Consider the following 26,547-nt stretch of genomic DNA (forward strand, 5'->3'; position numbering starts at 1 on the left):
GTAGCTATCCACTTCAATTTTCTTGAGATTTGAACATACAAGTGTAAGAATCAGTACAGTTCAAAGTTCTCATTTACAGGATGAGGCTAGAGACACTGAGCTGTATTTGTTCTATGTGTATATTCAATAGTCAGGTTTTATCAGTCAAGGTGCAATTTTATTAGGTTTTCTTTTAATAGCCTTTATTCCATATATGTAAAAACTTAGTATTTGTTGCAAAGCAGAAGCCTTATATTTTTCTTAACAAAAAAAAAACCAAACCAAACCAAAAAAAGAAAAAAAGAAAGATTAAACAGTTGTCAAGTAGATGACAAATAAAATGGTGAAATACGACTGTTTAGGAACCAAATGCAAGTAATATCTGTTAAAACTTGATTTGTGTCTCCTTTTAGCCCTAATGCTATGATTAATAGAGAGGAATTATGGCTTTATAGATAATGCTAAATATCTGCCATTTTTCTTCAAAAATCTTTAGAAATCTATTAAAAAAGCTCAGTGCTAGCACAATGATTGATATGAAAACTGCAGAGAGGATGAATAGCTCAGAATGGCTTTGCTCCTACTGTTTCAAGTTTGTTTAAAGTGATATTAGTGTCAAGAGTTCTAACAAAATAAAATTGTTTTACAGTTCTATTTAGCACTCTAACATTTCAGTAAATTTTATTATCCGTAATGTTTTTATAGTATCCTAAAATGTTAAAATCAGTTGTTAATAACCTTTAAATTTACAGCTGTTTAACAAAGAATTTGTATGTGTTGAAGTACTCATAATTAGTAATAACAGGCAGTCACTTTTGTAATTAATACTTTATTTTAGCTTTCATTCAGTTAAATTTTACTATGAAAGTATGTATAGTTGAAAAAGTATAATGGTATGAGTGCTTCCAAGTAACAGTCATTATAAAAACATAGATTAAAATACTGAAGAAAATCATAAGGTACTGCTGCTCATACAAAAATTGGCCCGGATACTGCAAGCGAAGTGTGTTCACAGCTTTACCTATACTAGTAACTTAGCAAATTGTGTAATTTAGGCATGCAACATGTGTTACTCTTAATGAGAGCTGCATGGTAATTCTCATGCACTGTGTAATAGTTTGTCCCACAGGGGCTTATTTACTGAAAACTTCATTGTGCATAAAGCCAGTTTTAGACTTTTTTCCTTGGAATTAGTCTGAGGATCATACACTTGATGCATTACAAGAGTGAGCAATAATAAAAAGGCACAACTGCTAGCTGAGATAAAAGATAGAATTGCAGTAAAGCAATTTAAAATGGGAAATATATGGGTATGACGTATGTCCCTTTGTGCTTCTGATCAATGACTGATCATCTGTTTGTACTGCAGATAAAACTCCCTAATTGTAAAATATTTGTCCTGCATACAGTAGAACAAAAAAAATGGCACCTCACACCTCCTGCATATTCCTTCTACCCTTCCATATAGTTTTGTATCTATGTTAGGCTCATTCTCATAATTGTAATCCAGTCTGAAAAAATGTGGATTTTAACAATTAAATGTTCAAGTGGAAAAAAAGGAAACGTCCGTTTGTATTTGTGATGTAGAATGTCTATACTGGGATGCAGTTACCACGGAAACTGTTGCATCTAGAGAATAACATGGAGTAAAAGCTCACTATTATAAATGATGAGTGTCAAGCGCAGGTTACACCTGCTACTGCACAGGTCAAAATTATATTAATGTCTTTATCTGTCTCCTTTGCCCAAGTACTTTAGAATGAGGAAACATCTCTGGTTTTGGAACACAAGTTCAGTGAAAATATACTGAGATTGCAGTGACAATACATACAGGCATGAGCTATATGACTGTCAGTCCCAGAAAATAAAGTAAAATTACTGGTTACTGAAGTATGAGTTTGTAAGCTTGCAGTAAAAAAGAAGCGTGATCTATTACATTGTCTAGTAAGAAGCCCTCAAAATCTTACATTTCTGGAGAGACATTACTAAATCTAAAGGTTCTCCTGTGTTTCTAGTTAATCATTCTGAATGGAGCAGCACAAGCTAAATAGAAAATGTATTATTTTAATCGCTGCATACTAGATTTAAATACTAGATCATTTAGTACTGTGACTCTTGTGCCAGCTACAGTTCTGGTGATTTGTTCCTCTCTGGAGATATATTCTGGCTGCTGTTGCAGCACAAAGAAATTGGAAAAGGAAACTTGATATGTATTTTTCCTAAAAGATGCATTGAACAAGCTTACCTGCTGTTAACTTAGGGGCATCTCAGCCTAGACTGGGAGGTGGGCTGCGGTGAGGGTTCCCCACTGAGTGCTGAACATCCCTTCTCCCCCATCCCACCATGGGCAAGGAAGCAATGGCTGCCCAGAGGGATTGCCATGGAGGGGTGTGCTGCGCCCTCGGGCTCAGAGTCCCTCTTTTAGTTGCATATTGACAACTCTGATCAGTCTTAACATAGGTAGGGGGAGAAGGTGGTTCTTGTGGAGCTGTAGCTCCTGCAGTTGGACGGCCTTGGGATGGCTGCCTGAGCTCCCCTCCATTGCTGGTATGGATGGGCGTGCTGCATCAGCAGAGGAGGATTGTTTTGGGGAGCTAAGACAGCAGGACAAGCAGAAAGAAAACTCTATTTGTCAGTATTAATTTTTATTTTAACACATCTTTAGGTTATTTTCTCTTTTAAGTCATGTTGAAAGCTATAATAATAAATTATAAAATTTTAGGCTTGTTTGAAGGGGATAGTGTAGCCTTCTACAATAGTTCAGTGGATGAATCTGAGGACTTCTGATTTCTTAGGCCAATGCTGAAAGACTTGCTGATATTTGGACAAGTTATATAAAGTTCTCTACAGCATGTTTTACAGACATGAAACATTCTTTGTCTTTTTTGAGGCATTTACATGAATTTTGCTATGTCCTTTTTAGCGGTGGGATTCATGAGATTTTGAGGTATGGACTCTGCAGTGTCCTAGATCCATGGGTTTTCTTGGGACTGGGATAATAGTAATGTATGGTTGTTATGTAGGTTTGAAAAGTCTTTAATGAGGCACTTTAGCCCTATTTTTGTCAACACTCACCTACTTACATAAAAGTTTGCAGTATTACAACTTTAGCTGTTAACTTGTGGAGGGAAGATCAACAAGTTTTCCTAACTAGCTCATGTTTGTGAAAAAAACATTTCCTGTACATCCTGTGCTATCTACTGCAATTAAATGAAATTAATCGTGTGATCATGTAATTTGAGAACTTCAAGAATATACTGAGCATGCAATTTGCTTCATTTTTTATTAAAATCTGTGCAGAATATTATTTTCTCCTTTAATTATTCAACTGCCCCATATTAATGTAAGCCAGCCTACAGATAAATATCCATGGAAACCAGTGGGAAAGTGTGAAACTAATACAATCAGTTCCTAAATGTTACTGATTTTGTTGCCTGTATTTTTCTTTCTGTGCACTAGCAAAATCTGCTAACAATTCAGAATATATTAATATGTTTCACACTGAAATAAATACCAGCTAGATGCTAATGTCTACATCAGTAGCTGTTTGGTATCTCATCATCTTAGCGAAGGATATTTAATGGCAAACCTGACTAATATAGTTATTTCTATAGCCTTTTAAGCATGGAAGCAGGCATTATGCCTCAAGAATGTAAAGGATTTAGCTATGAAGTCAAAACTTAGGTTATAAAATATTAAATTTTCCCACTGCTCCTTCCATTTTCCCCATTTTTTTGTATTTCAGCCTTTTTCTGATAATTAAGGTTTTGTGTTGAAATGAGAGATTAAACAGATGCACTTTTTACTTCAGAAATGTGACCTTCTGTGTATGTGTTGGAGACTACCAAATACGATTTTAAGCGGCCTATCTTGTTTCATAGGATTAGTCAAAGGCTTTTTTACATTTTAACACTGAGGTTAAACTTTCAGTCTATTTACTGTTTTATTTAACACATTCTTTGTCATAGTCCAAAGATAATTTTAAATAAAGGTGAATTAGAGTAAAACTGTCTGACCATATTTGGATTCTGCAAACAGGAGGAGAAGGGTAGCTACAGTATATTCCTTTTAGAAAAATTCTGATCAGGAAACTCAAAAGTGACTGAAGTGAGTTACTTTAATTTATTCTAATTTATATAAAAATTGAGATAACGATTTTGAATACAGTTCTAACCTGCTCTAATGGTTTTAAATATTTTAGATTCATTTAAATCATGCTTACTATGCCATAAAATGATTTTCATCAGGTTAGCAAAATGCATTTCTCTGAGTCACCTGCCACTCCCTGCCAAATGTCACATTTTTTCATCAAAACATGCTAATACTAGAGTTGCGTAGTGAAGAAAAGAACCAGAATTTTATTACGTGAGGAGAACAATAAGCTTTTCCCTGTCTGCATTCTGAAAAACAGCTGAAGTGAGTTGGCTAAAACTTTCCAGGAAAATTAAACTTGAATCGGATGCTCAGCAATTGAAACCACTATAGTTTGCTTAAGTGGGAAGCATTGTGGAACCTTAATACAAAGTTGTGTTTGCATACAGTGCCTGGAATTATACTTTTTGTTGAGTATACTGAATGTTTTGGAACAAGAACCAACCCCACTGCAGTGAAAGGATGTTTGATTTACAAGGGAGAAGAGAACAAACCCCCAGATTTCACACTGGAGAGAACATTGAGCAAGTGCACTCAGACCTTTACACGTTGAAGTAATGCAAATAGGGAATCTGTATTATGTTATAAATGTCTGAATCAGGAGAGAATTTGTTTCAGTTGTTGGAACTTTAGCAGAATAGATTGTCTGTTTCGGTTTGGTCAAATTGTATCTCACTTGAGGACAAAGTCTCCATTATCTCTTTTGTAAACTGGGATATCCTTTCTGTGGACCCTAATGGACATGAAGCATAAGAAGTGGATGGAATCTGTGTGGGTTTAGTTTGAATAGGGCCTGGATGGTGAACTAATGATGATTGCATAGTATTTGATAAAAAGTTAAAGAATAAATGCTCAGTGTTATTAATATCTATTAATAATCTATCTGACCTCTTTTGTTTGTGTATGAGAGAGCACCAGAAGGGAAGGCAGACATGGGGATGATGGCTGAGTCTTTCCACTGAGAGATTCAGCTTTAAAATTCATTATTTGGTTTCATTTTCCTGGACGGGTCTTGGTTACAAAGCACTGCAAACCAAAAGAAAAATTCCATCCAAACCAAAATGAAGTCACCTTTTTGAGGGGAAGATGGACAAGAAAGGCAATAGTATTAAGCTTTACTTGCATCCTGACCACAGTCTGAGCAGAGAAAAATTGGAGAGGACAGTTGCGTATAATGTGGCATTGAACACTTGCTTGCAAGGTAGTCATCTCTGCACACCAACGGATTTGTACAGAAGAATTCAGTGATATTTAATTAGGTGAATTACAGTGCAGGGAAACTTCACCATAAGGTGAGTGAAAGTCTTTTGAAATGTATTGAAGCAGTTTGCTATTTTCACACAGTTACCCTGCCAACCTTAATATGCAAAACTGCCACTGAATTCCAGATGGCAAGATATCGCCGCACAAGCTGGCTGTGCTGCATAAAGACGGTTTCACCCTATTTGCAAATGGGCAGAATTAAAGTTGACCATTCATCCTGAACTACTAGGATTTCCTGCATGAGTGCTTGGTTTCTGAAGCTTAACACTGCACTACAGTAGTGCGGCATTTTAGTATAACATTTAGTTGATGGATATGACTATTCAATAATAAATATAAAAATAATTATATTAACAATAAAGTAAATTTAGTGATAAATTTATTAAGCATATGCATATTCATAGTGTTCAATATACACATGAAATATGCAAGTTATGTCATTTGTATTACTGAGTAGCCTTCTAAAACAACTGCATGAGACTTTAAAGGAAATTTGGTATCATTCAAGACATTTCTGTGTGAACGTAACAAAGCAGACATTTAAAAAATATCCTATTGCATTTTGGTTATCACAGTCTAGTTTCACAGTACAATATAAGCTTTTCAGCCTGTGAAATCCATTAATAACCACATTAAACCTTCCCATATTGTATGAATTGTCAGGTTTAAATGATTCTTTTTTGAAAACAATTATCTGTCTCTTGCTTCTTGCAGTTTGTTAAAATGCTATGTCAATTTACAAAGACTGGGGGAATTTGACACAGACATTTTAGAGGGGGAAGGAACTAATCATTGGTTTACCTAGCATGAGTGCTCAAGTACGCATGAAGAAAATGAACATTGATTCAAAACATAAATGAAAAATTCTATTCATGAGTGGAATTGCCAAAGTTTTATTTGAAAAACCTTTGCTTCTCGAGTTCTAAGGAAAGTAAGAACTGTTGGTAAACTTGTTAAATAGCTTAAATATGTTATTTATTAAGACAAATGACAATGTATGTATTTTAGAGGACTAGTTAGTACTTAACGGAACACAGTTCTGCATTGAAATAGATGGGGAACAATGCTGTCTGCTGGAAGTTTTCGAGGTGCAGCCTTGAAGTGTTTATGATATGACTGAGAATCCCAATGCAATGAACTCTTGTATCCTTTTGGTCTAATATTGTGCTTCTGCTACAAAGATATACTCCTGGGGTTAAATATTTTCTCCCTCATGCCTAAAATAAAACAAAGATGTAACTGTGCTCTTCCATGCTCCTAATCTTTAGTAGCCTGCAAGAGCTGTGAGTCTATTCTTTCCTTTTATAGGTTATACAAAATATAGACTCCATTCCTTGCCCTATAATGTATGTAAATGCAGAGGACAGTAAAGTCTAGCTTAGTGAACATAGAATATTTCTGCCTTAGCCTCTTACCTGTGTGCATGAGCAAAGAACTGATTTAATGCAAATCTGAAATAAACTGTGCAACATTGCAACTAGGTTAGGAGCCCATGGTGCTGGGTTCTGTATAAGTACTTAATAGTGGTCAGAGATTGTCCCAAAGTACTTTTAATAGTCAAGACAGAATGGAGCAGATCATCACCATTTTACAGGTGAAGAATTGAGGCAGAAGGAGAACAGTCTTAACTTTCAGGTATACCTACAACCCGATGAAAAAGTGGAGAACATCTGAAATAGATGAGCAACTAACATGAAACAAGTCCTATTAGAAGGAGGAGGCATCTAAAGCATGGGTTCCCTTTAAAAATATAGCACTGAAGACTAGGGGCAGTTCCTGAAAAAAGTTTCAAAAGCACCTAAGGTTGGTTACCTACCACCTCTCAAGCCATAAGTGATTTATCCAGGATCACACAAGACGTCTCTTGAAGAAGTGAAGCCCCTTCACTGGTGTTACAATCCTTTGCATTATCCGCAAAAATACTTTTCTAGTAGTAAGAATAATCTGAAATTGTTTGGAAGGAAATTTTTGGTGCTACAGAGATTCTCTGCCATCTGGCTGACTTTGTATTACTATTCTGTTACTGGTAGTCTGGTTCCATCTTCTCTGTAAAATTTACAGTAATGAAAGATCTGACTTCAGACATTTTTAAGACAAAAAGAATTATAGAAGGACCAAGCCCTGCAACTATGACATCCCTCACAAATACACATGTGTCAGTTGGTAATCCCTATAATGTTAAGAAGTGATCTGCAATAATACATCAATGATACGTGATAGTACTAGCGGAAGCTTCCATCATGTTATTCGTAATAAAATTTAAGGAGGGAATGTGAAGTATGTAACCTGTTGAATGTATTGCTTTTCAGGTGTTCAAAGCTATGAACATTCCTCAGATCAGAAACCCTTCCCTACCTCTTGTAGAAGATATGCCTGAAGCCTATCATGTGAAGATAGCTCTCCTTGGTGCAGGACCTGCAAGTTTAAGTTGTGCTTCCTTTTTGGCTCGACTGGGCTATTCAAACATCACCATATTTGAAAAGCAGGAGTACATTGGTGGCTTAAGGTAAAAAACAATGACAACAAAGCACTATTTCCAATGATTGTAGAAAGCATAGCAAAAAATATTGTGCAAACATAGTTTATACACGATCCCTCTACCTTTATCAAAGGAAGAGTGTAGAAGATTTCAGATCTGGAAAACTTATTTTTTATTTAAATAATTCATCATTCAAGTTAAAATAGGTACAGTTACAGGCAAGCTTTAATTGCAAATCTGGTGGCTATCTCCTATATTCTCTTCATATGACCTCTAAAATTCCAGGGTGCAATTGTTATTATCAAATTAACACTCTAGAAAGTTATGTCAGGAACCGTTTTCCCTTATCCAAAACTTTTAAACCAAGATGAAGTACTTGTAGCCCTACATAGTGAAAGAATTAGTGGATGTTTAAAATGCTTTAGACAGATACCAATTTCATGGAGAATTTTAAATTTAGAATGCTTTCATGAACTATCTTATGCAAATAAAGGTGACGGTGAATAAATCTATCATGTATGCCTGGACTTACAGCTTCAGTAAACCATGCCATAAGAGTGAAATAAACCCCCTACAATTCTCAACCTTCAACAAATTGCAGATACAAAAAGGAAGGTACCTTTGCAGTTTTCCTGTATGGTAAACACTTGGCTGATATTTGCTTGGTGTCATGTCCTTGACACTAGAAGATTAATTTTTACCACTGTAATAATATCTTATAAGTTTGTTGGAATCCTTAAGTGTAAGATAAAATATTTCAGAAACTGACTAGTAGATACAAGCACATTCAAAATCAAAATTAAATTTTACTCATTGAAGATGTACTCACACTGAGGTGTTTACAAAATAAAAAGTAAAAAGAAAGAGAAAGAAGGGTGACGCGCTCGCATTTCTCACTGCAGCATCACTGAAATCAATAGACTTGACACCGTTAATGAATTTGATCCATAATGTCATAATGTCAAATACTTATTCAGTGCTCTGGAACATAGAGAATCAATGCTGGAGAGATTGAACTGATTACTTATATTTTTCCCAGTGAGGTTCAGAAGCATTCTATCTGATTAGTAAGGTGCTAATACATAGGCATTTAGCTGTGGAGCTGTTTTACTTGAACTGGTTGCCACAGAGGATTGTGAATTTAGTATATGAAATACCTATTCACCTGTTGAGTACCACATGTTTTCATCAGTTTTGTTGCTGTAAAGTAGTAAGAAATAGTGAGATGTTTCTAACAGTGAAGCTTTACTTGGTGACATGTTAGACTCAAGTTGGACTCAGCAACATAATACAGTACTTTTTGCAATTGCTTACGATGCTTACAGTACAGTGCTGCAGTTGCTTAGTGTGTGCTTGCATATTTGAAGCAATGTGATCTAAGTTACATCTGTTTTAATTTGAATTTAAAATAAAGCTTAGTCTGTTGTTTGTTCTACTGCAAAAAGCCTTAACACTAAGTTTTGCCTGTGCTGTTAGTATCCTTAATGGTCAAGCAGTGCATTTTAATATGTCTTTCTTTCTTTTGAGTCTTAAAAGTCTTACGGTTGGACTCGATGATCTTAAAGGTCTTTTCCAACCTAAATGATTCTATGATTGTATGAAAGAACAATCAAGGTCAAATTTTACTTCCATTCGTTGTAGAAAGTTTCACATCTGGTTTAAGGGCATAAATTCCTTTTGTCCTTATTTTAATCTTGGAACAGAAGGGAGGCTGGCCTGTGGCAGCAATCATCCGTTATTGCAGTTGTAAGTCTTTGCAGTACATCTTTTAACAAGTTTAGGTTATTGATGGCTGTGTTTTCAAGGCTTCATAAACTATTGCAAATGGCTAACAAGACCAAATTAATTTTGTATTTGGAATCAGCTGTTTGGAAGGGCAGTGCTTGTGCCCCTTTTTAGTTTGCTCTGCCTTTTTAAAAGTGTTTTTAACTAGCATGTTCCTTCACATACATGTTAGATCTTCACTAATATTTAGACAATAGAAAGCTCTCTAGTGATTGCAGTTCCTGTGGTGTGATATTTAAGCCTAGCATAAGTCTGTGGTTGTCTGGACATGTCTGAATTTTTTACATTCACGGGCAGATTTTCCTACGTTTCACCAGTTGTGTAAAATTTATGCCTTATAGTAACAGTAGGCATTAGCAGATCACGCGCTTGCTTAGAAACCATGAACAAGCTGCACTGCTCATGCTCCTAGCTATGCCACTGGTTTACAACATACCAAAATATTTTTCTCACTAGGCCAAAGGGATGTCCCTTCAGCAAAAGTAATTTGGGATCACTGAGAAATACCAAGCACCTGTCCAAGCACCTCTAACTTTGATCAGATTTGAGGAAGAGGTGAATTTGTGGGACATTGTTCCCATCCACTGCATCCCTCCTGCACCTCCGCCCCGATCCTTCTGCCCCTCTGTCTTTCCACTGCAGAGTCAGAGACTGTCTTCTGCTGCTGAAAGAAATTACAGTAGTTGACTTTCATAAAATGTTTATTTTCACGGTAAATGTGCATGCATGTGTCCCCACAGAACTGTGTGTATTTGCATATGAACATATGTGTACATTTGTATGTACATATATGCGGGTATACGCCACAGCACAAAACTGTAAGGAAATGTTTAATAAGAGCAAAAAATTGTTTACAGATTCTGACAGTGACATAACACAGCCAGTGCTCTTCTGGATTCTTCTAAGAGTCATGGAAATGACAGGCCTTCAACAAATATATAGGTGGTTTGGAAAATAGAACTTTCCTTTTTTAATTAGATTTCTTTATTGAATCTCTGTTGCAGAATCATATTGATACATTAGTTTCTGCCTCAGACACCTTTTTACTTAGCATGACCTATGAAAGTTATATTGTCGTGACACGTTCATTATATCTGATATTTAGAACACTTCATTGCACAGTGGTCAGGAAAGGTGAAAAAAGGGCAGTATTAGAAATGATAAGGAGGAACACCAGTTTCTTATCAATATAATTAAAATTGGTGCAGCTTAAAATAAATAAAATCCTTCTAGCCTGTCAAAGTTAGATGTTAAAGATGATGTGGTCACTAACAATATGCAAAATAAAGCCACAATAAATCTCTTATGCCAGTGCTTTGTTATGGAAATTATAGATCCATTAATTTGGCAACAGATTAGACTTTTTGAAGCTTAGAAATATCTGGGAAGAGACTTTCACTTTTCTGCATAGTCAGGGTTTTTTTAACTTCATTGAACAAAAGTATCTAAAATAGAACTTCATTGTGTTTACCTGTAATGTGTTTTATGAGGGAGATTTTGAAGTGGCGTAAGATGTCATTTCATTGGAGATAAAGATCTGTACCAGTAGATATAAACTGAGATTCTGTGCTGGCACTGCAGTTTTCCTTTACAGGAGAGCTGTGATTCTGGGAACTTGAAGATGTCATTCCTAATCTTCCCCAGGAGGAAAAAATGCCAGCTAATAAACGTTAAGTCAAAAAGCAAGAGATAGTAGAAAATTACTGACTTTGTCCATCCTGAAAGATCATAAAAAATTTATGAAGTAGAAATGGAGGAGGGAACAGTTTTAAATACCATTGCTCAAAATAGCATATGTCACACTTCTTAAAAAAAATTTATGGGAAGTTTATTCTTTCTTATTGGATAACTTAATGAATGATTGCTAGAAGATCACTTTGCTTTTAGTACCCATGAGATCTTTTCTTAATGGATGTCTTAAGTTTGTTTAGCGTTACATATTCTGGTGAACAAAAGGAATGGAGCTGAAGCTCTTTTGGACCCAAGCTTAACATATGTTAAATGGTTACCTACAAATGTGGGCAGGATTGGCCTCAGGGTACTGCCTTCCTGCCCTATATTTTTAGCATTGAGTGAATAATGCTGTTTTGTCACTTTAACAATTTAAAAAAGCCAATGGTCAAGCTTCAGCGCATTTCCATTCACATACATCAAAATTAACTAAGGTGTGTTATAAGTATTGAATTTTTAACAAATAAAAAAATCCTTTCTTCCTAATAGCTGGAAGTATTTCACAGGTGTTTTTATTTATTTTAGTACGTCTGAAATCCCCCAGTTCCGATTGCCGTATGATGTAGTGAATTTTGAAGCTGAGCTTATGAAGGATCTTGGAGTGAAGGTAATGAAAAATATATCCTGCCTATGTATAGCTCAAAGAAAAAAGAACAAGAACTCTGCCAAAGATTAAAAGCAAAATGTCATGCACATTAGTAAAGAACAATTAAAAGCTGCGCTAGACAGAGGCAGGAAGATGCTTCCTCTTGCTCAGGGCATTTGTCTGTCTCCTGTCTGAATGCCACTAGTTTGGAAAAGGGCAATCAATAGTTCTCATCTGGCATGCCTGCATGTGATTAATTGTCTGTAAGAAACAAATTCCTAAATTGCTTTAGGGGTTCAATGTAGCTATTGGAATGATTTGATTTTTTTAATCGAGTTTTTTTCGTGCAAGTTTGGCACTACTTAAAACATTCATATTTGATACTTCTCCTTTCGTTCCCTCTCCCTGAGTTTTTTCTTAATGGTTTATAATACAGTCTTGCATCCAAGTTAATTTTATAATAAAATGCATCCAATTAAACAAAGTGTTAACATGATCATCTATTATAAACAATAACAGTCATTCAACTTCTTGGAAAGCAGTAGTTATGCATTATTCGGTTAAACAAATGTGTGTTCTTTATAGATAATAGGAACATTGCTTTATTGTTAATTTAGGGCTTGAGCTGAAGATTTAGATAGTATTTACAACTGCTGCACATTTTAATAGAAGTTACAAATGTACAGTGCATCGCTGGATCAAGTTTTTGAGTACCAGGAAGGATAATGTATTTTTAGCATGAAACTAAAGCGTTCAGTGAAGCAAGAAATTCTTCTTGGAATCTTTCGTGTTGGTTCGTATCATAAAAGCAGTAGACTGTTGTCACAAGACCCAAATGAGAACCTCATCCTGCCCAGGTTTTATAAAAATGCTGGTAAGATGTTAAGATAAGGCTTTAAATGCTACACGTCTATTTTTCCACTCTAAAGATCCCTTTGCAACCCTTGCAAAGACTGACAAAATGGAGGTTGAGTTAGGGGTGGGGCTAAAAACAGAGCACTGAGACAATCTTAGACAAAATTGCTGGGCGTAAGCTCCTGGGAACCCTCTGCAAAACTCAGTTCCCGAAGGCTATGACAAGGTCTCCAGAACGGACTGATAGAGCCACCATGTCATCTTGACCTGCAAGGCCTCTGCGGTTTTGAAGTGCAGCAGAGAATCTCAATGTAAATTTGCTTCCAGGCTCTGCCATTGGTTTGCAATTGACCCTTTGGCAAGCTGGTTAACTAAGTACCTTAGCGTTATACCTCTATAAGCTGGAAATGTTTTCTGGTGTTTACTTAAAGCATTGCAAATCTCTGGTGGAAGGTGTGGTATTGTGTAAATGCTCAGTACTGCTGTTTATTCAAGTAATTCTACTGAAATTAGTAAGAATTAGTCAGCTGAATAAGGATTACAGAGCTAGGCCCTAGGAGTATTATGAATCCCCACATAAAATAATATTGCCATTTAAATTCCTTCATTAGGTTTTCATAACATATGTACACAATAGGATAAAAAAATGTAATGACAATTTATGGAATGCATTTTGTTGCCAGCGAGGATGTAGCCTGTATTCTTGAAAGGATTACAAATGTACACAGCTTTTGTACCTCTGATAAAATTTATACTAAATCTCCAAAGACAAAAAAAGTTGGTGTTTTAAGTATTGCACGCTGTATTTTACATTTGCCTTTTTTTTTACCAATAGGAAAAGTACATTAAATGGAATATAAGCAGATTCAATAACAAACAAGATATACAACGGCATGAAGACGAAACTGTTAAGATCACAAAGTATAGTGCTTACACAATGGAGCGTGGCATTTTGTAAAGTGAATACACAAGTGATATAACAAAAACTGGGGGGAAAACATTCGAGTTCAGAGAGTCTAAAGTATGGGGATAAAAACTCACATACCTATGTCAAGAAGTACAAAATATCAGAAGAGGAATCATGCACACTTTATGCACTCAAAAGCCTTGGGGTTAGGAGAGAGGAGCAAAAGGTGTGTGTATCTTCAATTGCATGACCTCTACACAGGAGACTGCTATAGTTGGTTTGCTGAACAGGGAGCAAACATTCTTCCCCATTTCACTTACGACAGCTGTAGTTGCTCAACCTGTGCGGTGGCTGCTCAAAGCAGGATTGCTGATGGAACATTACCCTACAAATATTTTTCAGCTTTTGCCTTTGGAAGTGAGTAGTAGTTGAACTGAAACAAGTGTAGATTAGATTATAGGTGCATTTTTATTACTGTGACTTACTTCTTTCAATAAATGAACACCAATCACTGCACTTGGGCATTGTTGCTTGTCTAAATTAGAATTAAATAATTGCAAGTTTAAATCAAAACTGATCTCATTCATAATTTTGAAAACCTTTGTTAGTTTACCACACGGAACAGTCTGCTTCATTACAAGCAAGTAGGGCATACTGTAATTTGCACAGAACGTTCTTCAGACTTACTGCCATCTCTGGCCCAGTCTTTTGCAGGAAGGTTTTCTGAATCCACAGAAACACCATTGGCTTCACTGAGAGTTTTTGGCATAAAGGTGTTCTAGCTAGTGGTCTCAGTGCAAAATTCAGGCTGTAAGCTTTGAGGGTGCAGCATAAAGCAATACCATTCTTCCTTTGGGACTGGCACTGCGTTCTGCACAATTGGAGGCCTACCAAGTGCCTGATACTGTGCGGGGAAAAAATTGCTTCATTTTCTGTTCAGAACCCCTGTTAATACAGAATAGTGTCATGTCTTTCATTTTTGTTATTTCTCTCTAAGAGGCTCATGCTTTCACTAATGTTTCTGCAATAACCTAAACTGCTTGTTTTTTGGTTGGCGTGCTGGGTGATTGTTCCGTTTAGCGCATATTCCGTAAAGGAGGTTCTTGCTTCTACATCATGTTTCTTAAATTCTGATTTTCACATGGGAGAACAACCTTTTATAGACAGTAGTGAATACAATGATTTACTCGTAGGACAAAACTGCCATTTTCAGCTTTACTTCAGTACTGTGTTCCATAGACAGGCTTCGTTTGTTTGTTTAACTTGCTTTAACTCGTTTAGCGTACAGCAGAAACGAAGCTAGCCTGTGGTGTCCCCCATGTGAGGATGATGTGAAGGTACATTTTACCCATATCTAGTTTGGGCCACTTGCTTAAATCAGAGTCAACCTGGCCTTTTAAGCCTGGTTTGGGGGAAAAATGAAATTAATTTGCTTTGTTTGTTCACTAGAAGATCCTGTGAGATGTTGGTATGCATGACACGATAGAAATTATTTTCATGTTATCACATTAGAAGCAAGTAATCTTTAATTCTTTCAGATAATTTTTAGTAAAGGCCTTGCAATGGATGGAATGACACTCCGTACCTTGAAAGAAGATGGCTATGAAGCAGTCTTTATTGGAATAGGTAAGAAGAGCTCACTGTCCTGGGTTTTGTCATCTTGAAATTGAATGACTGTCTAAGAATAAACTGGGACTTGTATCTGTGTTAATAGCATGATGTGAGACAGCTTCAATTTGATGCATTATGGAACTGTGGAATATAAGGAAAATTTAAAAAACAGGAAGCTAAAGCTAGCTGTCTTAAGACAGTTTGTTAAAATTTTCACATTTATATGATAGATTTTTAAGTAAGATGAGAATGTAGCTGAATGGGTTGATTTATTGTTTGTTTAAATAGTTAAAAAATGGATGAACTAAAAAATTACTTGTAATTAATTGCCATATTGGCCTAGAGTGATACACAAGTTCAGTTTTCAATTTCTGTGAACAGCTTATTATACCCACATAATTACTGAGTCTATATGTAAGCCAGTGATACCATGCTTGGTTGCTTTTTTTCTTTCCTCTTTCTATGTAACATCCTTCAGATAGGCTGTAGTGAAATGTAATTATAGGATGGGTTAATAAAATAAGATGACTTTGACTTATACTAAAACTGGCATCATAGGTCTGTCTTCTCTCATATGCTGAAGAAATCCTGCACCTGACTGCTATTTGAATCATTGCTTCTTTTTAATGTTAGATTAGAATTGTTATCCATTTACAAGTATTTTGAAGTACAGCTGGACCCATCGCTACCATATGATAGGCATGTTGAGCAGGCATCGTCTACAGTTGGTATGAGGCTTAATGCTCTTTATTGATCTAGACGTTGCCTAAGTGAACATAATAGGAAACAAGTTGTCCAACTGTTCCTCCTTCCTATTATTGATTACAGAGGTGTAATTCTTAGTACAGCGACAACTGTTGTTTACCATCTGGGTATGCAGTATAATAAGCTTTGCAGGTCTATTCTGTCATTATATTCTGTGATTATAGTACAGAGTGCTGTGATTTATATAATCCTAAATCCTCACATTGTTAGAGACCTTCCATGTATAGGAATTTCTGATGTGTCATATTTTGATGTAATTGTATACAAGGCAATGGTCCAACTTACCTTCTTTATTGTTTTAATCTATGTCTTTCAAACTGCTTTGTGAAATCTCACCGACGAGGGATTAATTAATAAAAAAGCATTTGTTTTCTGAGAGTCTAGCATGTAGGAAAAAATTATCAGTCATTTCTGGAACATCAGCATGATTCCCCTGCATTTCTGACTCGTAAATTTAAAATAACAGTTCAGTTAAAGGTTAGCAAAAATGACCACCGAGCACTTTACGCATAGGATTGGAATGTCTGTTTTATGTATGTGGGTTTATTTTTGACCTTAATAAAGTTATCATAATACAAAATATTTTTTGTTAGAAATGTATATAGACAACATTGTGCCATACAGATGCTAGGTAAAGGGACACAGCCAGAATTTTAATAAACAAGAGAAGGTATCTGAAGCATAATTCTCCTGTAAACCATGTGTTCACTGATTGTGTTAGGAAACAGAGGGTATAAATGCTAATGAAGGATTATATGTTCCTACAAAGTTTTGTTACTGGAAGCTACCTTGCATTCGCATCTCTCTTTTACAGTACTGTGTAAGACACTGGACAGTAATGTGGCCTTGCATACTGGTAGTGAAAGATGGAGGACAAACCAAGGGGTTACAGATTTCGAGGGTTAGCTATATGAATGCAATAGAGCATTTATAAACTCTCAACAGCAGCAGCTTTTCCAAAATGAGTCTGTACTACATTTTCTTTTGTGTTCTTCGCCTACTGAACAAACATATATTCAATGAAATGTTATATTTGAACATTACCCTGAATCATGGGAGTAAAATAATTAGAGAGCACTACTTACATAAAATAGAAGATTTTTTTTAAGTTTGTTGTAATTTGCTTCTGAATGAATCTGTATCTTGATGGAAAATAAACATGGTAGTTTTCAATTTTCCCTATTAGTGGAAGAAAGAAAAAGTGAATGGGTGTGTAAAAGAAGATGAAATCCCTGATGGGATAAGGGAGTACGCTGTGAGAGGATTTTTTCATAGCAGTGCGATTTTTGAAAAGCAGACTTTTAGTCTTGCAAATGAGACGGAATTCAAGAATGTGTCAGTCAGGATTGTACAAGAGTCCACATAATGCATGAAATGGAAGAGCACTTGTAAATAGCCAGCTACATGAGGGCAGGCGGAGATGCAAAGAGAACTTTGAAAGCTATTTTCCACACAGTTATGCATCAGGAAAAATCTGTTGTTGTGTGGGAATGTCGCGTGAGGTAGGCGAAGTACACTCCTGAGCTCTGTCTATGGAACGTAAAGCATAGGTTACTGGGGTTTGATCACTTCTAGCAGATGGCCATATTGAAGAAAAATGAATAGCAAAGGCTTTTTGTGAGAGCTGTTTGGAAAGGCATTAAAAGTGTGCTCTAGTCAACGTATTTGCTCTGTTTCAGACCTGAAGGGTAAAGAATTCCTAAGATGTTCCCAAAAGGATACAGGTTAACAGCCTTACTCTAAAATAAATAATAATTTAAAAGATGCTTAGCTTCCGGTCTTTGCTTACTGAGGCATTGAGACTATGATGGTTTATCTTAAGGTGAAAGACTCTCTTCAGCCAGTAGGTCTGGTGCATTTAGGTCACTGTTTAAAGCGCAGAAAAACACCTTGTACTAGACCTGAAAATTAATAGATGGCCAGTATGTGTCACCAACCTTTGGTGACTTCTGGAGTCTCAATTTGAGTCACACCTTATCTCCATACTATTTTATTTTGCACCATCTTATCTTTCCCAATTAGGCTGTGGCTGTGTGTATAACGTTGTAGAGACTGATGTGGAATTTGGGGTTATAAAGTCATATGTTGAACTAGCAAAGATTAGATCTGAGGAAAAGCTTTCATAGTTAGGATAAGTGGTAATGAAAGAGATCATTCTAGGCAATGGCACACTGGAAGCCCACACTGCCCTCTGAGAGCAGAACCTCAGAACAAATCGTGGGTGAATCTCAGTCACAGGATTGCCCTTTACCTTTTTTGCTTTTGGTAGTTCTTTCTTTCAATCTCCTGGTTTTTGCCTTATCTGAACTGTTTCATCCAACTAGTTCTTAATGCTGTACTTCCGTTTATTTCTAGAGGATCAATATGTGAATTGCCTCTTCCCTGTCCATCATTTACTCTCATGTCCTCTCAGTTTCCTCTCTGCAAAGTTGCATATTTTGCAACATCTGGCAGCAGACATTATCTCATGTTTTGCATACAAGGACCTAAGAGATAGACCATTCTTCTGTTTTTCTCCAGCAGTCCTGATTTCAGATTACAGCTACCATAAGTATTAAAGGGTAGTCCATGAATCTCAGTTTCATACATTAAAAGTAATGATAGACAGTAGCACGCATGAGAATTTTTTCACAGGACTAAAAGGCAGCAGCCAAACAAAGGAAGGAACAACCTGTTAAATATATTCTGGGAGTTTCTCCTATATTTTTATTTCTCTTTTCATTGTCATTTAGTTGGTGCAATTTCTAAACTTATTCAGTCTTATTTCAATGGGCAATTAAAAATGCTGATTAAGAATTAGAGAATTAATTTTAAAATTCCATTTATCTTCCAGTTACAAGTCTTTTGGTTTTATTTTGTTATTCACAAACATAAATGAATGGGAATTAAATCTCCCAATGAACTTTCAAAGTTTTAAAAATAACGTCTAAAACTATGCATAGAAAAAAAATCTTTTCCAGATTTGATAGATTACACTCAACATGCTCTACCTAGAATCAGCTCTGCTTTTTGATAAGAAATGTTTGTGAAGAATTTGTGATTAAGCTGACAAATCAGTTTGAAGATTTTGCTATTAAAAAAAAAATAGTCTTGCATCAGTTGCTGCCTTCTCTAAACACCACAGAGACTCAGGGCAATAGAGAATCAGCATGCTGAGAGCAAAAGGAGAAATCAATGATGGGGTGAGGGGCTAGAGGAGAGAGCACATGGTTCTCAGAGACAGCAAAGTAAGGCAGCAAAGGGTATCTTATGGAGAACATAGTAGTCTGAACGCTTTGCGTTACTGTGTCTCTTGGTTGATTTTCAGGGTAGAATACTTACGATTTTTACAAAAAATTCTGTGTTTGTGTCTTGCTTGGCTATCAGAGCAAATGCAGAAATAGGCTTTTATTACTCATCCTTCTTGAAGTTCAGCTACATTCTTTGGAAAACAGGATTCTGTGGTTCTGTCTTTTAAGACTCCACAAAGCATTGTATATTCTTTTTGAAAGAGAAAATACAAACAAATTTTTTTATACAACTATTATATTGAATGAAAATGAATGACCTAAATATCTAAAGTATTTAAGGATGTTTCATGTGACATTCAAACAAATATATAGAAAAGCTATCACCATAAACATATTTTCTGCAGACTTTTACACAAACCTTTATCCTTATTCTGTAACATTTTGACATAACATAGGGGTTTTATATAACATTTACATTCTCTTTATATAAAGAGCAGGTAAAAAGGTATCTTCAAAGATTGCTTTATTCGGTAAATTATTTAAAAAAATCGTAAGCCCCCATTCCCAGAAATTGCTTAGACACTTTAACTTTAGTGTCCATAAGCTTAAACTTCAACACTAACTAACTTTCTAGTTAACTTCTCATAATAGGGCAAATGCAGCTAGTAATGAAGCTTTCTTGTTTCTTCCTCCATCTTGTGATGTTGAATTGCTATAAAGTTTTATTTTATTAGGATATTCAGAGGTTCTATTAAATACTGTGAAATGGCAGGTTAGATGAGCATATAGAGTAAATCCAAGCAGATTGTTGCTTGGATGTATCCTAAATAGTATATCCTGCTTGTAAGGGTTAAGACTGTACATAAAAAAGAAAAAAATGAAATCCCTTGTGGAAAGAACCTTTGTGATAATTGCAGTCATTCATAGTTAATTAACGTAGCATTCAAACAATAATATAATCAGATGATTCCATTGATTGGAATGAAATTACACACTAAAAAAAGAAATTAAAAGTCCAGGCATTGATGTACCTTGTTTTTTAAAAAAAACCTGTGAGATTGATTTACTGTCTTGTCCCCAAAAAGTAAGTAATCTCCTCATGCCTGTTATTATCTTCTGATTAACTATGCAGTGCCACCTGGTGTGCAGATGGGAAGAATATTACACATCAAGAGCTCTGTTCACACCCACCCACACAGATATAAACCTACGTGGCAAAAAGTGAACAGATGTTCATTTTGCTTGTGCTATAGGAAAAAATTGTGCATCGTACTCCTGATTCATAAACTAAATTTGGAGGACATGAAATCTGCATATGGGGCCGTAGGCCCATGGCCAGCACAGACGTTTATGGAGGAAATATTTCATATTCAAAATAGTTCTCTTTTCAGGTTGTGAACAGACTTTTATTTGTTTGCTTCTCTGCTTTTGTTTTACCTTGTATTTCTGAGTTTTCTTTTTTTCTTCACTTGCTATTTCACTTATCGCCTCCAAAGGGAAAAGTTTAGAGGCAGAGTCATTTGAAAACATATCCAGGATTTATCTGTTGGTTCGTTGTTTTTCAGAATTATTTTCTGTTTCTTGGCATTTAAGATGTTCCCTAAAATTAGGCTTTTAGGCCTCTTCGCAAAGACCTGTTTGGCTCAGTGGTAATGTAGCAAGTCACGTAAAATATAATGCATCTTGGTTAAAGATGAAACTGTAGTACAAGCATTGTACAGCCTTAGGCTCTTAGGATCTTCAGCTCTATTTTGGAGGTTTTTCGGTATTGTTTTGTATTATTTTATAATTTCATAAGTATTTTGACACTTCATAGATGATACAGTTTTTGCTGCAAGGAAGCCGAAGCCTAAAGGCCAGATAAAACACAACAAGCAGGAGAGAAAAATAGTATGTTGGAAGGTAGTGCAGGAAAGAATGATGTTGTTGGAAACATGATCAGCTAGATACTCAAAATAAATGTGTACCTACTTTAGTTTCTGGGTTGGTTTTATTGACACTTGTAGACAAGGGTTGTCACTGTCTCAGAATCTTGCAACGATGGTGGTTTTCACCCAGGATTTTAAATGGGGACAATAGTGGCCTTTCAGGCACCGGTATCCTTATGCAGTAAAAGATAATACAGGCTGCAGAGCCAGGGAAAACACCTGGAATTACATTTTATTGTGACAAAACAAAATATTCAAATCCATTTAGCTGCGAAAAGCTATGAGACTTTGGTATTAGATATAATAAGAATGAAGTCATCAAGATGAGTCATGAAGTCAGAGAGAATACTTGGAACAGTTTGAAGAGCAACAGTGACAAAGAGCAGTGGCAGGATTTGGACAAATCCAATTCAAAATATTTCACAATTGCCTTACAGTAACCTGAATAATTTTAAAATTAAATTTTAAAAGTTTTGGTTGTTTTTTTTTTTTTCAATAAAGATCCATGAGAAGGCTAGTGATAGATGCATTTGCAATTTAGTACAGAACAGGATCAAAACTGCACATTGAACTGCAACTGCATGAAATGAAGTCCCAAGGAAGAAGGTCTACACAAGTCTGTGCAGTTAAGTGTAGGACTTCTTCATAGTCTACCTCCTGGAGAGCCTTAGCTCATGGCTCACAGCTTGGAGAATGAATGCACCTTTCTATAACACCATATTTCTTAAGTTTTTCATGTGTGAAGAGTATTATAAACAAATTGCACCATAAATAGGTTCTAATACAAAACTCGTTAGTCCTCAATATTCATGTTATTCTCATCTTCTGCTACTCTCTAATCTAAAAACGTTTTGTTATTAAAAAAGAGAAGGGATATAGTTCTATTAGAAAAGGAACTGTGTGAAAGAACCTGTTCTTACATGCTTATAGCAGATGTTTGAATTTGCTTTTATTCCCAGTGCAGCATCTTTCCTGGAGACCAACGATGTACATACGTCCAAGAATTTTTATGCTTGAGGCATCTTTTTCTACTATTGGCATTTGTAGTAAGCTGTTCTTCCAGTTCTGCAGTCCTCACTACTGCTCTGGATATTGGTGGAACATTCCTAATACACATCGGAAGCAGTAGGCAGTTGAAAGCTTTTAGGGCTCAGACGCACAAAACAGCTTATTTATTATTAATAGTCTTAGGACACTTTCAAAAAATACTAATAATCTGCCCTTGGGCATCCTTAAGTTATTCACTTGCAAATTACACAGATTTTCATGCTCTTATTTACTTATCTTTCCTACCAAAAAACTACTTAGCATAACAATCTCTACTGCACATGTTTTACAAAACACTCTCCCGTCTCTTTCTAAGATGCTGGAGAGTTTCCCTGAAGAAATGCTCATCTAAATATAATGACAAAATCAAATTGATTCATATTGGTTTAAGAGTAGTTAAATTTTTTAATATCTTAGCAGATTAATTAATCTAACAGTATTTAGCACTTTTCAGGAGTTTATTCAAGCATTTATTTTTAAGCATTTTGATGTTTGAGAAGTACATAAGAAAAGAAAATATTGAACAAAATGGTGATGTTATGTTTTGCATTTTCATATTGTGATGTTACACGCTTCAGTGCTTTACACCTAAAGAAAAGAGCTTCGCTTGCTTACCTGTTGTTTCTGAAAGTTCACTGCATGAGTCAGTTACTCTTATCTTTATACAAGTATTAATTATGCTGCCATCTTTTTACTTCCACGTTAATATTCAGACATAGAATGAACAACCATCTAAAATACAGCTGGTAAGTTGGTGCATATCCATTTACCTTAGTTGAGCTCTCTTTCCTTGTAAGGAGAGTGCATGTGATCCAATATGTATTTAATGCAATAAGACACTTCTTGAAATGTTGTTCTACCTAATACTATAGGAGGACTGACACAATACAAAATTTAAACAATAGGTTTAGAAACTCCTTACTTTCCTTCGTCTTGCTTACGAAGGATAAAAGGCTGGTTAAAAACTTAGGCTTGTTGCATTTGATTTTTTGATTTTTAAAGGTTGTACAGAAGTAGGAAGTGTATCAAAATCTCACTTGTTTAGTGCCAATTATTGGTGAGAAGATGGCAAGCACTTTTTCATGTTAATGAATAAAGTTTTAAGCAGTCTTCCTGTACACATTTATGTTTCATAAATATAATGTTTCTGAACTCATATTCCTTTCCCTGCCCACTCAGCTGCTTGTTGAATTGAATTGACAAATTAAGACAAAACCTGGATTTGTGTGGTGGATTTGTAGTACTTGTCGAAGGACTTTTAGAGATTGCTTTAAGAAACCTTCTTACTCTGCCACTTCTCTGCTTCAGGAGGGTGGTCCCTAGGAAGCCACTGCTGGGCACAGGCAGGGCTCAAGGCTGCCATCTGACCCGGTAGTTGTCTTGTGCTTCTCAGTCATCTGCTGCCCTTTTCATCATTGCTTGGTAGTCAGGCCCTTGTTGATCTAGGAACAGTTTGGTATAATGAAGGGCAGTTACCTCATTTCAGGGGAAAATCCTGACACCTGGGTGTGCTTGAGGCCAGTTTTGGTCCTTCATGTAACTTGGGGCACGCTCACTAGTGATTCTGTTTGTCTGGGTGGGATTCACAGTCCGAGGACCTTCTGAGACCTGTAGCCTTCCTTGCCTGCAACCTGTGCCTGAGGGAATCCCTCAGTCCTTCCTTGAGGCTCAACGCATTAGTTGAAAAACTTTCCTATTCCAGTAGTATTTGTAATTTTCTTATCCAATACAGTGGCTTCACATGCACTGCCCCCCAGATCTCTTTAGTTTTAAGGGGATGGTGGTTTTTAAAGTCAACAAATATCTGAAGAAAATTTTATGTGTTCACTATAGTAAGTAATCTTTAACTAAGCTATGTAAATATTTTTGCTGCTGTGTCTCGAATTTTGAGTGGATAGAGATTATCCAGGCTTTGAACCTCTTGTCATGGTCATGATACTTGAAAACTGTTCTTTACTATTCTAATCTATACTTTTCGGAGATGCCAGTCATATGGTTGCTTTTACTGTGAAATTAAAAGGCAGTGTGTAAATACATATGTTAATGATTACTAATACTGTGTATATAATTAGGATAGAGCATATAAATATTATAGTATGTATCACATGGCAAGTCTTTTAAAAGAAAGGTTAACATGTCTGCAAATATTTCTCTGGGTTTGTGTAGCATACTGGTGTGTCCTATAGGCTTGACATCAAATTTGACATTCCTTGTGCATAAAGTCACATAGATAGTCTTCTGTGCCCATTTTATAGTACCAAACCATATTCAAAATTTGTCACTTTCTTGGTGATGTCACAAGGTGTGGGGTTTATACAGTAATTAAAATTCACTGTTTGTACTGTTACTGCTTTCAGTGTATTAATGCTAAATTTACTGTAAATTATCTTTATAAAACAATGTTTACAAGATTAGAAGACAGAAATAAGCACGCTAAGTACTCAGAGTGTTTGGGTAATGCTAATACAAATTACATGTTTATCTAACAAAGGAGAATGTTTTCCAAACATTGTCCTTGACAGTGTTTTCTTTCACAGGAAATCCTTTGGCTATTGTTCATTCATTTGTGCTAAAAATATAGTAAGCTGAACGTGAACCGTTAGAGAAAGTGAAAATGCATTCAATAGCTAGTATGATGATTCAACATTCCCTCTAATGATCTTTGGTGATTAGTTTCGGGAAGAAAAAAAAATGAATAACGAGAATTTAAAGATCAACAGGTTTCAGCCAATTAGTCTTTAATGTTAATACTGCAATTGTGTTGAAATTACTGGTCACTTACCAAGTAGAAACTTGTAGTGTAGAAAACTACATTTCTAAGAATTGCCAAGGTTTTGTTTGTTACTGTTTCATTGATGTAATGGAAAATGGTATAACTCACTGCGGATTTCTTAGGATTATTCTTGTTATAAATAATTCATTGTTGGTTTGTGACTAATGATAATAGATGGTTGTTTATTTGAGTGTGATGTGTATTTTTAAATAGATTCTAACAGTTTAGTAGGTAGTGAAATTTCAGTACCTGGTTGTTATTTAAATTGAGATGACATCATTAACCATTATCAAAGACCATTTCTCAATAGTACAATATTTATAGCTTTTTCTCTAATACATTGGATTTTTTAAATGAGAATGAAACCTATCTTCTAAAAGAAACAGTTATTCTAATTTTATAGCTAGTATATTGTTTTGTAGTTAGACATTGAAAATACCACAATTCATTATTGCAATATTCAGGTGACACAGACGTGATTGCTTTTCTATTCACTGGGAAACACAGGCTTGATGCTGCTATTATGGCCCAATACAAATCTTTTGTAGATGAAAAATGATGGCTAAATTTTTAGCTGGGAGAAGATTTCTTAACCTTTAGAGAGTTAGATAAGGGTTGCTTCAAAACAAAAAAAAATGCTCCCGAGAAGATTTTACATACTTGGGCGACCAAATAGCAGCTGTTTACTTTTTTATGTTGCTTGTGGCTCCTGAGTTTGATATTCTGCAACTGTGCTGTAGAAGAATCACTCTTGGTGGCTAAGGAAAATGGAAAAGTCCAAAACGTGAAGCGTTGTGGTGCCTATTCTGAATAGATTTCAGGCAGTTTTAATTATTTGATCCTCCCCCCGGTGAGGTGGCACTCTGTGCAAGGCTCAGGAAGGCCCCGGCAGGCTGGCAGAGCTCTTCCATGCGAGAGCCCGAGGCGATAGCTGAGCCCGATTCCTGCCTCCTCTGCAGCTTCAGTGCAGGAGCTCAGGGCATGGCATGCTACGCCAGGGGTTAGTGTGGTTAGCTTGAGTTCAAGACTGCTACAGATCCTGAAGTTGTCCCAGATTATGGGATTTTAAATTGCCTGTTTGTCTCCTTACACTCAGAGTTTGAGTTCTTGCCTGTTCCTAACAGAAAGAAATTTGCAGAATTGGGGGAGATTGACACAGTGACCATTCTGTGCAGGAAGCGTAAAGTACTCAGTTGTGGTGCCTGTACTAATCACTGGGATAAAGTTCCTGACTTTGTTGCTGTAGTAGCTGCTTGATAATAAAGATTGGAGTTAATTTGCATTAAAAAAACTTATTTCCTTCCCCCAATAGATAGAATCAAAAGAAATCACCCCCAATTGCTACAATCCATGCCTTTTTTGTGCACGGCTTTTTCTGGAAAGCCCAGTAAAATTAAGTAAAGGAAGTTTTGAAATCTTAGGACTTTGTAAATCACAGGGACATAAAGTCTTAATA

General features: G+C 35.9%; 1 protein-coding gene across 1 annotated transcript in view; it reads left to right on the top strand.

The window, feature by feature from the left end:
• LOC104075248 (dihydropyrimidine dehydrogenase [NADP(+)]-like) overlaps positions 1-26,547 on the top strand; it is a gene marked incomplete at its 5' end in the record, with an annotated part of 82,805 nt that overhangs the window by 13,178 nt on the left and 43,080 nt on the right. The window contains 3 exons of the mRNA XM_009575684.1: positions 7,704-7,900; positions 11,915-11,996; positions 15,276-15,363. Of these exons, the coding sequence (XP_009573979.1) occupies positions 7,704-7,900; positions 11,915-11,996; positions 15,276-15,363 (367 nt within the window). The remainder of the gene's footprint in view (positions 1-7,703; positions 7,901-11,914; positions 11,997-15,275; positions 15,364-26,547) is intronic.

The sequence above is a fragment of the Fulmarus glacialis genome, unplaced genomic scaffold (genome assembly GCF_000690835.1).
Source record: "Fulmarus glacialis isolate BGI_N327 unplaced genomic scaffold, ASM69083v1 scaffold15904, whole genome shotgun sequence".
NCBI lineage: Eukaryota > Metazoa > Chordata > Aves > Procellariiformes > Procellariidae > Fulmarus > Fulmarus glacialis.